This window comes from Uranotaenia lowii, chromosome 3 (assembly GCF_029784155.1).
Source record: "Uranotaenia lowii strain MFRU-FL chromosome 3, ASM2978415v1, whole genome shotgun sequence".
In the NCBI taxonomy this organism is placed as follows: Eukaryota; Metazoa; Arthropoda; class Insecta; order Diptera; family Culicidae; genus Uranotaenia; species Uranotaenia lowii.
This window is the reverse complement of record NC_073693.1, coordinates 169,738,310-169,754,875: the sequence shown is the minus strand read 5'-3', so window position 1 is coordinate 169,754,875 and position 16,566 is coordinate 169,738,310. Positions and strand designations below refer to the sequence as shown.

Below are 16,566 nucleotides of genomic sequence, written 5' to 3'. Positions count from 1 at the left end.
GTACACCACTGCTTGTGCTCCGCGAAGTAATGCATGAAAACTAGTCTTGCAATACCTCACTATGCACCCAGCAGTGATGTCCATTGAATTTATTGTTCATCAATGCTAAAAGATATACCCCTGTTGATCAGCTAATAACTTTTTTATCTAATAAGATACGAAGTTACGGTCTTCGACAAAGTTTTTCAGCGGAAAATTTCCTTGAGAGAATTAATAAATTGGCACAAAAACCATTAACAGGCTAGGTTCCAAAGAAAAAAATAAAATGATGTTGATTTTCCAGTACAAAATATTCACATTTCCCATACAAACCTAAAAGTTCAAATTTACTCATGTAAACATTACTTAAAAAATCTGCAAAAAATCATGGATGAGTTTTGAACCCAAACCAAGCTTTTTAGACCCCAGGGTTCGAGAAATTCAAAAATGACCCCAAATCGACTCAGTCTAATGGTACAGAAAGGACAGTTGTTTTGAAGGCACGAAGCTTTTAATTTGTCAAAACAGTCCGCATGCTGAAGTAACTTAACTTTTTATGGATTGAATGTGGTGAGTCCAATTCAGAGCTGAATCTATCGTCAATCCGAGATAAGTGAATTTCGACCCTCTTTCAATTGTCACTGAGTCGACAAGCAGCTCATGTAGTCCAATGTCAGTAGCGCGGAACGGTTTCAAAATCATGTGCATCGTTTTCGATCAGTTCAGGGATAACTTGTTTTCGCTGAAGTATTGTTTAAGAAGGTTCATGTCTTCTGCCATGTGTTGAATTATCATGACGGAGTTTCAGATTCAGCAAATCGTTCACGTAAATGAGGAACAACAAAGGACCTAAATTACTTCCATGAGGCACTCCCACTTTGAGAGGATACTTTGAAAATTGTTTAGCATCACATACTGGTTTCGATTTGACAAGAACCTTTTTATGAGATCGTGGTCTGGTACTGGCACAACTCTAGCAATTTTGAGGCAATATGGGAATCTTCCATTCGAGATATTTTCGTTGAATATGTCTCATATCAAACCCGAAAAGAAATTAAAATGTCGCTTGATGAATTGGGCTGATATTTCATCTTCACCCACACTTTTATTAGTATCGAGGTCTTTAATTTCTAAAACTACCTCCTGGGAACTGGCAGGCCGAAGAAATATAGAATTTGGCTGTGGTGCACGGGTCTCAAATCTATTAACGTTACCTAAACTTGTAATCGTAGCTGCAAGCTTGGGTCCGATGTTGCTGAAGAAATCGTTGAATTTTTGGGCAACTAGATGTTGTTGATCGATTAAGTTACCTTCAACATTAAGTTTGATTTCTTTGTATTCGTACTTTGAATCTCATGTAAGGTCTTTAACGCATTTCCACATGTCTTTCGGATTAGCATTGCTGAACAGGTTTCTGTAATACTCCTTTTTAGTGGTTTCCAGGGCCAGATTAAACAGTCGGGGGGCTCAAGGCAATTTTTTCTAGGGGGCGTCTAATTTTTTTTTTTTTTTTCATTTTAATCAAAGATACATATATCTGCAGCAGTTTGTAAAAAAAAAATCAAGTTTATTTTCTCTAAAAACAAGCTATATTTCTGCTTATTTAAATGCAAAATAAAACTGCAGATCGTTTATTCTAACTCAAGAGATCAATCCTGATTTAATATGCATCCTCGCAAATTTCAGTTAAAAAAGCCGTAGTCATAATTAAAATCGAAAAACACCTTTAGAAATATACTTGTGAACCACAAAAATATGTACCATTCGAACTCGAGTCTCAAATAATTGTGCAGGATGAAATTTTGAAAAGGCAAGTGGCTTAAGCATTTAAAATTCCAAATTTGAATAAGAAAATATCAGAAAAATTCCGAAAACAAATTAAAAATTTATTCTGATAAAGATTCAAAATTCGAAAACAATGCCATTAGTTGATATCAGTTTCTTCAACAGAATAACAGTCGACATAATTACAAGAACAGTGATGATTTTTTTTATTCCTCGAAATCAACATAAGAATAAAGAACATGATTTGAATATTGAATTCAAATCAAGTTCAGTTAAAAAATAAAGTAGACATAAAAATAAAACAGAATTCAACAACTAAGATTTTCAAATAAAAATCCAGTGCCAGAGTTAGGTTCTGTCATCCAGATATGAATTCAGAATCAGTATATAATTTTAAAAACTGTAATAAAAATTCTCACTAGAAAATGAATGGATAATTTGAATAAAGATCATTTTTTGTCATTTCATTATTTTAAACGGCTAAAACTTTAGTAAAAATAATAACCATTGTAATATTCAAAGTATTGCAATGCATTGATTGTGTATCTGAGAAAACAAGCAGAAGAATTCTTTAAAACTCGGATATCGAATGCTGGCAGATTGGAATTTGAAAATTGAAAAATTCAAGACCGTGTTCGTTATTTGTTATCTAATTTTAATTATCCTTACTCGAATAAAAAAAAAATTGCAGTTTAAAACTGGGAATTTTTCTCATAATAATATCAAAATCCCCCTTTCGAAATCAATGATTTGTGATAAGTGGCTCCTAAAAATTATTGTTTGTAAATAATTTGTTGCTTTGTAGGTAGGAGACGTTACTTTATAATTTTACCGTTTGCTTAACCCTTATAAGGTCTTTAGAACCAAAGGGGTAAAAGTGAAAAAATGGTCAATTTTCAGATAAACATTCATAACGATTTTTCATGATTCATATTATATTTAGTGAAATTTTCAGATTTATAAAAACATTTCTTCAGAATTTTCCGATCGAACGAAAGCTATAACATTCTGGAACATGTATGAAAAACTAGAAAGAATAGAAAATTTTTAAGCGCGTTTTCTCAGAAACTGCTTTGATGCACGTATAATTTTGTGGCTCTAAGGTAAGCTTGCCAGATAGCTCGGTTTTATCCGGGTTTGTCCGAATAGTTAATACAAAATTTGGGAAATATTTGGGTCTAACCCAGTTGTCCGGAACTAAACCCCGCATTTTGGTCGGATTCACTTTACTCACTTAATCAAACAAAAAAAAAAACAAATAACGTAGAAGAATTTTTTGATAATGCGCCCAAAACGAAGTTTTTGGAGCAAGTATTATTGAAATGATCATGAAGGGTTTTTGGAAGCCTATATAACGATTTTAAATCTGCTAATAAGTTTTGAGGAAAAATTGCCCGGATATTGTTTGGATTTTTGTTCAACTGTTTTGAAATAAAATTGCCGGATTTTGTCAGGCTTTTAGATAAAAAAAAGCAAGGATTTGCTCGGACCGGATACGTGCTGGAAAAATTGTGGCAACCTTATTCTTGTTTTCACCAATTTTTTTTTCTACTTAATGTTTCAGAACTTATGAAAATTTGTGTCCGTTTCTTCGGTAAGTAGAGGCATCTGAAGATAATTATTTTGAAAATTTACAGATACTCCATTGGGTTGTGGAGATTTTTTTTTTCAATATACCTAGTATGTTTATTACAGGCATGTCAAACTGGGGGTTCGCGGGCCGCATGCGGCCCGCGTAGCCCCGTTTTAAATTGTCACAAAAAAAAACACCACTGATTTTTATGTAAAATATTACTGCACTAAAGCTGAATGTACCGATTTAACTGATTTTGGCTGCGGCCCTCTACGTCATAGAAAATTTTTAATGCGGCCCGCACACCTAAACGAGTTTGACATGTCTGGTTTATTACATACGCTGAGTTAGAAATCCTGAACTAATTTTTATTTTGGGGGGCCCTCGTTCTAGTTTCAAATTTTATAAATTTTTGATTTTTTAATATAGTCTGCTAGTTTTGATAACTGTTTAGAGAAAAAACTTATATTATTTTCCCCTTGAGCCGGGGCCCAGGGCAATGGCCCCCATTGCCCCCCCTTCCCTCCCTTATATCCGGCCTTGGTGATTTCTTTAAGGTTTTGTAGATTTTTAGAAATATGTTTTAAGAGATCACGAAGATATACATTGTTTGGATTTCTTTTCAATTTTCCAAGTATTTTGTATTTTATTTTCATCCACTTCCAGATGTCTAACGTAATCCATGGACAAAAGACTAACTTTCGATTTGATTTTGTAAGTCGTTTTACATTCTTTTTTAAGACTTTAATTTTGCAATAATTTTGTTAAGATGTTTATGAGGTGAACAGGGCACACAGAAGACATAGAAGAAAATGTTGGTCGAAAATATTTTTTAGGTTTGAAGTCAATAAAAGCGACTTATCAAACGTTTTTAAGATAATTTAAAAAAAAAATTACCGTTTTCTTTAAGAGGAGGCATAAGAGTGGTGTATACTAAAATTACTGCAAAAATGTACTATCAAAATTCATAAAAGTTTATGTTTGGATGAATGAAATTTTGAAATTTACAAACGCGTGGTGCAAAACAATCATATTCCAGTATATGGAAACAAGATTTAAACGGTGAATCGTTGATTTGCTAGTTGATGCATTTTAGCCCACATTGGTAACGGAATTTTAACTATTTAAAATTTTAATTTAATTTTAAAACTATTTATTTGAAAAAAATTATGATTGTAAGAAAAATATTTTCATACCAATATAGGATAATAAAAGAGATATAAAGTTTGTAGATGATATGATTAAGCCAATCCGTTATACTGAGTTTTCGGAATTTCTTTAATTTTTTTCAATTTGTTTTAATAATAAATATCACAATCCTTAATAACCATATTAAGGGTTAAAAAATTGTTTAAATAAGGTGCTAGAAAGTATTCTCGGGAAAGTAAATAAACACATACCTTTTTACTGTTTGCGCCAGAAACTGCACTTTTACATAACGCCTACTAATCAGTCGATTGGCGCAGATAGCAAAAGTTCGAAGGCCCCTTCATTTTCTGAACTGAAAATAATCAGATCATCAGCTCTGCTCTCAATCCATGATAAGCAGTTGCTCCGTGCGAGTTGTCCACAACTAGCTAACATGATTCTGTATAAAATTTTGATTTTAATTGTATTTTGTTTGAAATATTGTATCACTGGTAAGTTATAAATGTTTTGGTATTGAGCATGTTGATTCATTTTTATCAATCCTAGATCAGACTTGTGGAAAAATCAGTCGCCCAGCAGGTTATGTGCTCTATGGCAATGAAGCAGAACATGTCTGGCCTTGGCATGTAGCAGTTTTCAACAGCACGGATCACTACATTGCCGGGGGGACGATTATCAGTGATCAATTCATCCTAACGGCCGCCCATGTGACCTACCGCAATCAACATCATGCACTACATCCAGATGAATTGTACGTGAAAATGGGAATTAAAGATCTAGCTGACCCATTTGGCCGTGCTCGTCGCGGGAATGTATCGAGAATCTTACGATACCCCGGATATGACACAAATCAAATGACAAACGACGTGGCCTTACTAAAACTTACTGAAATGATCGAATTTGGTATGTTCATTTCACCCATCTGTTTGTGGCCGGCCAACGGGCCAGATCTAGATACTTTGGCAGAAACTGACAGTGGGACAGTTGTCGGATGGGGCTTCACAGAAAACAGCATAATTTCTCAAGTTCTACGAGAGGCGAAAATGTCGATTATCGATTTCCCTACGTGTGCCGAAAATACGAAAAGCTTTCAGCCACTTTTGGCAAAGGGTAAAAACTATTGCGCCGGAAATCGCGGCGATGTTACCGTTTGCCGTGGGGATAGCGGTGGAGGCATGTACTTCATGATCGATTACACGTGGTATTTGAGGGGAATTGTTAATCAGGGAACACCTACCCAGGACACTCGTTATCCGTGTGATCCAGATAAGGAAGTCATCTTTATGGATGTGACCTATTATCAGAAATGGATCGAACGTCACGCTCTTCCATTCCACCACAATCGCCTAGGAAAGCACCAATGTGGCATGGGGTCGTATATGGAATCAACGACAACAAAAGTATTGACTCAAGATCCCTCTGGAAATCCTTGGATCACTCATCTGGTTTACTTATTTTGGGATCGGTTTCACATAAGCGATTGTCATGGAGTCATTATTCACCCGGAATTCGTTTTGACATTGGCTAGATGTTTAGTGGACAAACCTTATAGGAAACTGTAAGTGCATTTATTTAGTGATAAAAATAGTATTTCTTTACTTTCCTGGGTTGGTTTATTGCAGAATGCATGTAGTGATGGGCGAAATTTTCATCGGTCCTGATCCTTACAACGAAATGATGAACGATGTCGAAAGTTTAAAGTATCGTACACTGATAGCCCACGAGAAGTTTGATCCCCTTAACTATGGGTATGACGTCGGGCTAGTGCATCTATCAGAAACAGTCAAATTTACTAGAGGTAAGTTGAAGAATGAGTTTCAAAATTGATTGATCGAAAATTTGATTGTTTAGTTTTCAAAATGATAAGATTGATCAAGTACCTTCCTTAATTTTTATTAGGTTGGCCTGAACCCATATTGCTGCAGAAAGTTCACATTTCAGACTGACAAAAATAGAAAAGCTAGCTTATTGATATGATTTTGCATAACTTTTAGAAATTTCCAGGATTTTTGGAAATAGGGCCTTGGTAAAAGACCTCCACTGTTGACGATCCGGACCCATTGGTCCCAGTTAAGATTCTCGTCGACAGTTCGGATTACGGCGGCTAGGCTTCGCCGCCACAAATTTCTGGGTGTGCCTCTCCTTCGATGTTCCAATTAATGTCCACTTACGTTCCGAATCTCGATTTCTAGCGTCTTTTGATGACACCGGCGATGTAGTTCCTCATTCGAGATGCAGTTGCCAGGCCACCAAGAGCGGATGATATTCCACAGGCAACGGTTTACAAATACTTGCAGTTTTCGCACCATGTGCACCAAGTTTTTTAACCGTACAGCAATACGGATTTGACGTTTGAGTTGAAGATTCGGATTTTCATTCGTAGAGAGATCTGGCGTGAGCGCCAGATGTTTCGGAGACTTGCAAACGCAAATCGAGTTTTTCTGATCCGGGTCTCGATGACTTTTTTGGTACCACCATCAGGCGTTATCTGGCTACCAAGATACTGAAATCACTCCACTTTCTCGACCTGTTGTCCAGCTACCACGAAATTGGAAGGATTTACTGTGTTGATCTCCATCGACTTGGTCTTTCCGACATTGATTTTGAGCTTTCGGTGAGATCATCGAGTTTGCTCTGCATGTCTTGTTGTGTTTAAGAGAGCAAAACAATATCGTCAGCCAGGTCAAGGTCGTTCAGTTGCTCCATTGCCGAAGGATTCCACGGCAGCCCTCGGTTTGCTGTACAGTCAATCGATCCAGTCAAGATCTCATCCATTACGATGAGAAGAAGCAGCGGTGACAAAATACATTCTTGTCTCACTCCAGCAGTTACCGGGATGGGTTCGGACAAGGCACCGTTCGTGCAAGACTTTGCACGAAAAGGCCTCGTATTGTGCTTCGATAAGATGGACTAGTTTCTTGGGACCTTCAAAAGGATACCCTGCATCCAGTGTAACGAATACATATACGCGAGATAAACTTTAGATCAAACAACAGAATAATAAACCCTAACTCCATATCCATCAGTAACTTTGATGATCATAAAGATACTCGAGCGCATTTGAATGTATTCGATCAACTGACACATTCCCTGAGTAGAAAGCATGGCTTAAGAGGTCTCTTCCGAAGACCACCGGCTGCAAAATTGCAGTGTGCCAGATGAATGACCTCTTTCGGGAGTCCTTTGTATACTGAGGTTTGGGAGAGAAAAGGTTTGGTTTTCGAATTAGGGTTTGGAAGGGGAAGACGAGGTTTCTACGTAAAAACATGGAAAAAGGAAATATTTGTTTAACTGCCCGATCAGACTTTCGGATCGGGTAGTTCCGGTACGAAGTGGAACTAGCTTCAAGTGATCTTACACTTACTTCTGAAGATCAGTTGGGATAAAATCGGTTAATTCGCGTTGTCATTGATTCGTTTAACTGTTTGCCTGTAATCCGTAAACCAGTGTTCTGGTTATTAATCATCATTTTTGGTATTCCGTTTAGCTTACGATAATGTTAGAAAAGTGAAGAAAAATTAGTGCGTAACAGCTTGAGTTGCTCACTCCAAGGTAAGGTGTCAGAACGTTGTGAGGTTGTTAACATCACATGAAACACCACGTCCTTTCTCACGACAGATTTAAGACGTCCACGCAAGCCTTCACAAAGAGCCTTCGCCATCGACTGCACCCTGCACCGTGAAGGCCACCACGGTCGGAACTTCGTACCCAGGTTGTCTACGCTTCCGGGCTGAATCCGGCTGCGCTTTTCAACCAATCCGCTGATTTCCGCCGGCTCGTAAGTTTTACCGGCGTGTCGATCCTGCAACCGACAAGCTCATTTAGTCGGGAGATCCGTAGGAAGTAACCGAGTGAGGAATTAGCTTCATCATCGGGCAGCAACAGAGCCACCTGCATGTTAAGGAAAAGCCTTCGTTGGCCATCGACCAGCACATTGCTAGGAGGTCCCGACAGCAGTTATCGCAGGTAGAATAAAAATGGGGGAATAGATTTCTCCAAAACACCCATCCAAAATTAGCAGCAAACGTGAGTACCCAAATATGGTCAACTTTCTACACTAGTGATTGTTCATGTACATGACATTTTGTACGGCACGCAACTACAGCCGTTTATGTTAAACTGATGAACATTAATCCGTTACAACGTTCGGATGGACAATTTATTATTTCTTGGACTGGCGAGCCGTAACAATAGCCAATTTCATCCCCCACATGGGAAATCTCGTGAACGTGAGAAACCCGAAACAATCGATCCATCGGGATATTTACAAACAACCAAGCTTCCCCACCGCATGCGCTGGCAGTTAGAATAAGGTTGATAGATTGCGCGGTTTTATCCGGGTTTACCCGGATATTTAATACAAAATTTGGGAAAAGTCCGGTCCGGCCCGGTTTCACAGATTTCATTTAAAACAGCCCGTTCAAAAACCAATTGTGTTACATATTTTTTTTATTCATGCTTCCAAATCCATATTTTACGAGCAATTTTAATAAAAATAATCTTGAAAGATTTTTGGGAAGCCAAAAGTACAATATTAATTTAACTGATGAGTTTTAATGAAAAAAAAAAAATATATATTTCAAATTTTTTTCCCTGCTTTTTGTGGAGTTATTTTTGGGATTCGAACAAGTTTGCCAAGTACCCGGATTTTGTCAGGTTTTTAGATAAAATTGCCAGGAATTATCCGGCTCGTACAGGTGCTGAAAAAAATCTGGCAACCTTAAGTTAGAGTTTGAAACACGCTTGGAAATGTACACCAAACAGTAAAAAAGGACACAATTAAAACTATACAATCATAATCTTTTCCCATTCTTGAGCAAGGTAAGTGGGTGGGAATTCGTTCATTAATTTTCAGGTTGTTTTAGTTTAACTTTTAGTCGATCAACGATTAACTCCCCTTTCCGCCAATATATGGGTTGTTCTCGTCTTCGGGGCGCATTCGAAATCGAAGCCGAAGTACGGATTCCTGTTCAGACCCTTCTGCTTCTTTTTCAAAATAGGGATTCAAAAATGAACTCTTGACCGAGTCTTGTCCAGCTGAGCAAATCAAAACTAGGTGGTCTTCCGATAGGAAGTGGCGCTTAAGCCATCTACTAACGAAACGGAAGTGTGTCGGGGCTCTCGTTATTCCAGTCGGTCGAGAATGTTGCAGTATCCCAAATGTCAGCGAAAAGACCGCACAACATGTGCTGACAGGGCGTGGTCGGCTTTCAACATTTCAGCAGGGATGCAATCGATTCCAGGCGCTTTGTTATACTTCATGTCTTTGATTGCCGCTTCTATTTCAGCGCTTCCGAGTTGACGCCATTAATGCGACTTACGAGCGACTCGGAAGAGTTGTTCGAAGTGCTCAGTGCATCGTTTGAGCTGATCTGTTCGATCGGTCAATAGCTGACCTGCCCAGTCTTTCAGCTGCATTCTTGCATTAGTACTTGTACCACTAAAAATGAGGCTAGAAATGTCATAAAGTATTCGGATATCTCCAATGGCGCGGCTCTTTCTCCCTCTTCGACTAGGGAGTTGTCTAGGCTCTCTTGTCTCGTCAAAAGCTCGTTTAGCTGCCTTTTTCAGCTCCGCATATCGTAAGCGAACGACTGCTTTAGCTGACCCGGTAAATGCCTGCTCAATTCCGACTTTCGCCTTTCTCCGATCATCGACCATCCCCCGGGTTTCATCCGACATCCATTCGCTTCTTCTTCTACAGACTTTACCGAGAGTACCATGGCTCCTCGTGATACAGGCCTTCTTGATTCTACACCACAATTCTTCGACTGTCCGTTGGTCGGCAGTTCTGAGGCTCGAGATTCACTCTGGATTGGACAACAGTGGACGTCGTATCGACATCCGACTTTCTCCTCTTGCCGTTGGACGTTTTTTGCGGACATCAAGAAGGCTCCTTCTCCATTATCGGCTGTTGCAGATGTGGTTAATTTCATTTCCTGTTCGGCCATCTCGGGATATCCCCCTATGGTCGATGGGGGAAGAGCGATCCACCGATCACCATGTTATTGTTGCCACAAAACTCCACAAGCAGCTCTCCGTTTTCGCTCATCTGTCCTAGACCATGGCGCCCCATGATGCGCTCAAACTCCTGATTATCAAAGCCAATCTTGGGTTGACTACGCTGTTCAGTTGACTGTTAAACTGATCCTTCTCCTGCAAATCGGCAACGTCTGTTGGCGCATAACACTGGACCATTGTAAGGTTTCTAACCCGTGTTCTGAACCTGGCTCCGATTATTTTTTCGTTCATCGGTTCCCATCTTAAGAAGGCCGCATGGGTCTGCGGGCTTAATAGGAAACCTATTCTCCGTTCCCGAGTAGCGTGTTCTCCACGTATGCCAGAGTAAAGCAGGACTTGCCCAGACTGTGTCTTGTATTCTCCAGTGTAAGGCCAAAGGATTTCGCTCAGTCCCAATATCTCCAGCTTGAGGCGGCTAGCTTCTCTAACAAGTTGAGTCAGCTTACCTGGCTGGGCAAGGGTCAAAACATTTAAAGTTCCAATTCTAGTTCGAGTTTTTATGCTAAAAGTCGTTGCCAAAGTTCCATTCTCAATCTGTTTTCAAGAGCGCCCGGAACGATTACCAAGACGTTAACAGCAGTGTCCTCTGCATCCAATGCAATCAGTATCAGCAATGCTGCGGGAAGTAACATCAACGCTTCGCAACAGGCCAGTTTATTATAAGCTGACCAAAAGGGCTAGCTACAACAGCCCTCGAATCCCTGATCAAGTCACGAGGATTCTTGTGTGCCTCATGCGGCCTTTTTTGGTTGGCTAGCAGAGCACAATTACGAAAAACCTCGGGTCGACTTTGACGAGGGGGTGACATTAATCAAGAAATCCAAAATACCGTGTAGTGTGTACTCGATGAGGTGGTCGGCCATCAGGAAATGCTACTGCGGGATGTCTTGGGGCTCGAAGATAGTACGTGGTGAACCAGGCGGCAATGGTGGTGCCGAACATTGAATTTTGGAACTCGTTGAACTTTTACGGGTCCCAAATATTGCTGAGCAATTGTTGTTGCTCGTAAGGTGGGTTTTGTTGGTCACTAGCCGTTTCTCAAACCCTTTCACACGTTGGTCAACCCCCGGTAAGTGCAAGAAGAGCGATTGTTGGCAACTGACGGATTTGGCTGCAGGCTTGCCCATTCCTATCTTTTTAATATTCCCGGAAATTATCCCTTTCAACATGTATCCTTTTCAAATGAAAAAGAGGTAAGATGTAAAAAGTTTTTTTTTCAAATGTTCAAAATAGCTTAACTCTATTATGGGGTTCAGCAGGGGGTTGGACAGGACATCAAACGATCGGAAGACTGATATACAATGGATTGTGGGTTCAAGCCAGCCGGAGTATCTCGACAAATTTAGAATCATGAGAAGGTTACTTAAGAACCTTTTCAGAATTTTTTGTTTGTTTCGAACAGTTGGAAGGGAGTGAGATGAGTCAAACCTGTCCCAAGCCAGTGGTAACGGACCTCTTGGTTGTGCTGCAATTATTTTTGATGAGTTAAGCATGAACAATATTTGAATATGCGATCGAGACTTCCCGTACCGCCTCGGGTCGAAAGACCTATCAGCCACTGGTGGGTTTTCATACATACATACATACAAACAAAAGTCGTTGCCAAAGTTCCAATTCGATTATTTCTTGTCTCAGAACTTAATAAATTTCAAAATTTAGTCTCAAGTGTTGTATCGGTTTCAGTACTACTGAATGAAATAACGAAAAATGTTTAAATTTTCATTGCTGGTATCAAATTAACAGGACTGCATTTTACATTTAAAAGAGATAAATCATTTTTACAACTCAACCCCAACAAACCTTGGTTTAAACAAGCAAAAAGAGTGGTTGATTTCAATTTTGATTCCCCAATTTCACTTACAGATAACATACAGCCCATTTGCCTTCCGTCATTTGTTGAACCGGTCCCTCAATACATCTTGACGGCCTGGTATCGGAGAGATGATCATCCGAAAGCACTCGACGCAGAATTGCTCCAGGCTGTGCGGTTTGCATCTTGCAGTTCGATGTACAGCAAAAAGGGTATCAACGTAACATCAGAGTCTGGGTTAAGATGTTTCCAACAATGCTCTCTATCAGAGCATGTGCAATCGAATGGAACATTCAGCTGCAATTTGTTGCAAGAAAAGAACTGCAAGATTCCCATTTCCGGTGGACCAGTTGTATACACGAAGCACGATGGATTCAACACTTACACATACCTAATGGCAATGAGGGCTTTCGGAACATCGGATTGCAAAGATGGCATCAACGACATGTACAGTGATATCGTTGCCTTCGGTCCTTGGATTCAACAGAAAGTGGAAGAGAACGCTCTATACAATGTTGACGAAGTATATTAACGTTTAAGAGTAGAAGAGTTGCTTTATTAGCTGCTTTCCAATGTCACTTACTTAAAAGAGGTAACATAAAGTATGAATAATTTCTTTTTGTTTTTGAATTTTCTAATTACACTAATTTTCAATTAGATTTTGCTTATCCACGTATAATAGTTTTAGCTGTGTTCTTCACCAGCTTGATCGCATTCGTTTTCATCCTCGTCGTCTGTTATGTTTCGATACTACATTAAAATGGACATAGTTCATTTCTCTGCCGCGATACTTTCTCGATTGCTACTGCGAGTAGAATAAATAAAATTAAGCGATGCTTACTAATAGTTGGCTAAAACATGTTTCAAACACATATTCCTGTTTCAAAGTTTAGTTGAGCATAGTTCCTCTCAAACAATCATTCAATTACACTTAGATTATCACATTGAACCTTTACGGATTAGAAGATATTCGGAGAACTGCTGAGTTTCGACACCTCCTCCAGTGCTCGCCTCAACGGTGAATCCGGCGTTCAAAAGTCGAGTTAACACCTGAATGGAGTTCAGCTTGCAGTAGCCATTCAGTGGGAATCGAATCACCTGCCTTCCATCGAACTGATTCCATGCTGCTCCGGTTCGGGCGTCGAGAATAGCCTGATTGGTTTCAGGAAATACTTCATCCAAGATTGCCCGCTCGGAAGAGATCAAAATCCGTTCTCCAAGATCGGGCGAAATGTGCAGGGCAACAACATCATGATTGACGTCCTGGGGTGATGCTGATTTGCTACGCTGTCGACTGCTCCCGAATGGCGGCAATCCATTCCCACTGCGGGTCCGTTCCTTTTTCAACTGATCGATTTGTTTGATCATAGCTGAAAGCAAAAAAAAAGACAATTAGAATAGTTCAACGAAGCTTAACGCTCAACAAACAATCTCAGGTTTCTTGTACTCACGAACAATGTCAAAGTATCTGGCCTCCTCTAGGAGTAGATCGAGATCGGGGAAATCTTCTGCCACCAAAAGCTTGGAGTTGCGCATAAAGTTGAGAATGTGTCTGAACATGCCGCCATCGCGGTCGATAAAGTAATGTTGTTTGAGAGAGTCCAGAACTATTGGGATTGTCCCGTTGAACAGTTTAGCAAGTCTTGAGTCGGGATACCTAGAAGAAAGAATACATGTCACAAAATATTTCACATCGCAATCATTATTTATGAGTGGGGCTCAATATCTAGTCAATTTCAAAATGTTGTAACCGATCGCTTGGCAAAATGACACTCACTTGGTTAAAGTTTCCAGAGAGCTGGTATAGATTGTCCCGCCGACATCGATATGAACCGGAGCCGTATACTTCGAGGCCGCGGCAACGCACGGGATTCCCGTGATCTGCTTATGATTCGAGTGGTGGTATCCGCTGCCAACTCCACTAACCGCTGGGGAAACTGCTGGAATCGGAGGCGTCGGCGTCGGGGATGAAGAGTTGGAAATAGTTGGCGATGTGGTGGGTGAAGTGCTGATTTTAATTTGCGTCGTGGAAAAAAGGCGCGTTGCCGACAAATCCCTGGGTTCCAGCGGGGGTTTAACATCTCGATCGTCTCGAGGGCCTCCACCGCCTCCAGCGACGCCACCACCCCCACCGCCACCGCCTCCTCCCCCGATGCCAGCTACTCCACCGATCGATGAGGCTCGCTCAACCCCTCGTTCGCGGTCACGATCTCTATCACGTTCCCGCTCCATGTCACTGTTACATTTTCGCCTAGAAGAGAAAAAGTAAAAATAAAAGACAATTGTTAGCTAATTAAGTTTGAAGTACAAACATCTGTTGCAGTAACATTGAGTTTAGTCAATCTCTGATGAACTGGCAGTTTTTAAAGGACGCATTGGTGCAGAAAACGTATTTTTTTTAAACAGTAAGAAATGTGCTTTAAATTTTGGATCATCGTGAAGGATTTATCATGATTTTCTGTCTAATTTCTTTAAACAAACTGCGAGCTTTATTCCGTTAAAATGTGAGTTAATCTTTTAAGTGTTAATAGTCAGGTGGAAAGCGTTGTTATAAATTATTAAAAATGAAAAGATAGAACTTCTAGTGTAGGATACTAGCTTGTTATTGAGGGATTTAAATCGGTCCTAAAGCACAAATTATTTCTTTCATCCCTTTCTCTCTTTTCCAAACTTTCTATTGACTACTAGGACGTGGCCGGTGCCGTTATTGATGATTAAAGAGAGAGCATCAGTTTTGGGCATTGGGAATATGCTGTCAGTCCCAGACACCATTCATTTGACCTTTAAACAAAATTGGTGGCCTCGGTCAATCACGGAGTAGCAACCATTGGTGATGTGGAATTCGTTCTACTGCCACGCCTGCGATCATAGGATTCGAAATGCATTTGATTCAATATCATTGTTATACCAATAAAGAGTTAAAAGGCATACTGAGGAAATTCAACGGAATTGTTCAATATTAGGGTAAACTGTACAAGACGCACCAGCTAAGCACAATTGCTATTTACAGCGATACCAATCATTTAGGAGCCAAATTGAAAGTTGACGACGATTCAAGGATGAAATTTACGTATTATCGAAAAGAAAAAATATGATAAAAACACGATTTTAACTATATTTTTGTTAAAAAGCTAAAACAGCCAGAAAACAAACCGCGGGGCAGAACGCCAAAACTAGTGGACAGAACGCACCAAACATGAAGGGGGGTAAGAAATGGAACAACGATTATACGGAATTTAATTATTGAAACATCAAATGTTGATTACATGTCATCGTATTTTCGTAAACTAACCATTCTTTGGGTTAAAATCATTTAGTATCGCTAAACTCATCGAAAATTTCGCTTTTCAACATACGCTTTTTAATATCCTTATTAATAAAACGCCTTCAAGTAGGCAACGAAATTCAATTTATTTGATCGATATAGTAATACCGCGACAAACATGGCGGCAGATAATTTTTTCGAGTCGAATATTGGTGCACCGTTTTAACTCGTACAAGGACAAAATATGTTGTAACTATGATTTGTTATCGTAATTTGGGAGTCAGCAAATAAAAAGAATGGCATTTTGTTTTGATTTTCGGGTTGTCTCAAAAGTTAACAGCATTCAAAATATGAGCGTAAAACACGTGGTCTTGTGGGCATTCTGCCCGAATTTTCATATGAGTCGTTTTTGATAAAATTTGTAGGAAGTTAATAAAATACAACCAAATATTTATAGTGTTCCGAAAGTGCACATGAGTGATAAAACGATAAGCTGTAGTTTGATCAGATTGTGCAGGCTGTTTTACCAGAAAACCTTATATGTTACTTATGAAAAATAACAAGATTCACGCTGATTCCATAATTCCTCTGTTTCTTAGAACTAAAGTAGATTTTGTGAACTTTTCATCTATTGAATGATGAAAAAGCTTGTTTGCTACAATAAAAATGTAGAAAAACATCATTCGAAGCCGTAGGTAAGTGTATATTTGAGAAAGAATGACATGGGCCATCTTACCCCGCTGATGCGTCTTGTCCAGTTTTCCCCTAATTTATTACCAAAAAATTATAATAAAGCATTTTGGGTTCAATGTTGTTCAATGATGGATGTGAGTAGTCAAAACTAGTTTTGATCTTTTATTCCTCTTATCCTTGAGGCTGTAACTTTAAAATGAAAATGGATGCAACTCATTGAATTGCTGCTGGAGGGAATCTATCAGAATCTTTTCTATCATCAACGGAAATGTGTTTGTTTTATTTTTGGTT

At 39.4% G+C, this 16,566-nt stretch overlaps 2 protein-coding genes across 2 annotated transcripts in view; one reads left to right on the top strand and one right to left on the bottom strand.

The window, feature by feature from the left end:
* Positions 1 to 4,820: 4,820 nt before the first annotated feature.
* LOC129751458 (polyserase-2-like) lies at positions 4,821 to 12,955 on the top strand. The gene is made up of 4 exons (XM_055746986.1): positions 4,821 to 4,977; positions 5,033 to 6,044; positions 6,109 to 6,284; positions 12,371 to 12,955. The coding sequence occupies exons 1-4, from the start codon at positions 4,920 to 4,922 to the stop codon at positions 12,847 to 12,849; spliced, it is 1,725 nt and encodes a 574-aa protein (XP_055602961.1). The 5' UTR covers positions 4,821 to 4,919; the 3' UTR covers positions 12,850 to 12,955.
* Positions 12,842 to 16,566, bottom strand: part of LOC129751459 (BTB/POZ domain-containing protein Tiwaz) — a 229,513-nt gene continuing 225,788 nt past the window's right edge. The window contains exons 2-4 of the mRNA XM_055746987.1: positions 14,095 to 14,568; positions 13,769 to 13,974; positions 12,842 to 13,687 (exon numbers count right to left, since the gene is read on the bottom strand). Of these exons, the coding sequence (XP_055602962.1) occupies positions 13,257 to 13,687; positions 13,769 to 13,974; positions 14,095 to 14,549 (1,092 nt within the window). The 5' untranslated portion in view covers positions 14,550 to 14,568 and the 3' untranslated portion in view covers positions 12,842 to 13,256. The remainder of the gene's footprint in view (positions 13,688 to 13,768; positions 13,975 to 14,094; positions 14,569 to 16,566) is intronic.

Coding starts and splice junctions, on each gene's coding strand:
- LOC129751458 (XM_055746986.1), top strand. CDS start 4,920: ATGATTCTGTATAAAATTTTGATTTTAATTGTATTTTGTTTGAAATAT. Junction 4,978..5,032: donor TTTGAAATATTGTATCACTG/GTAAGTTATAAA, acceptor TATCAATCCTAG/ATCAGACTTGTGGAAAAATC. Junction 6,285..12,370: donor AACAGTCAAATTTACTAGAG/GTAAGTTGAAGA, acceptor TTTCACTTACAG/ATAACATACAGCCCATTTGC.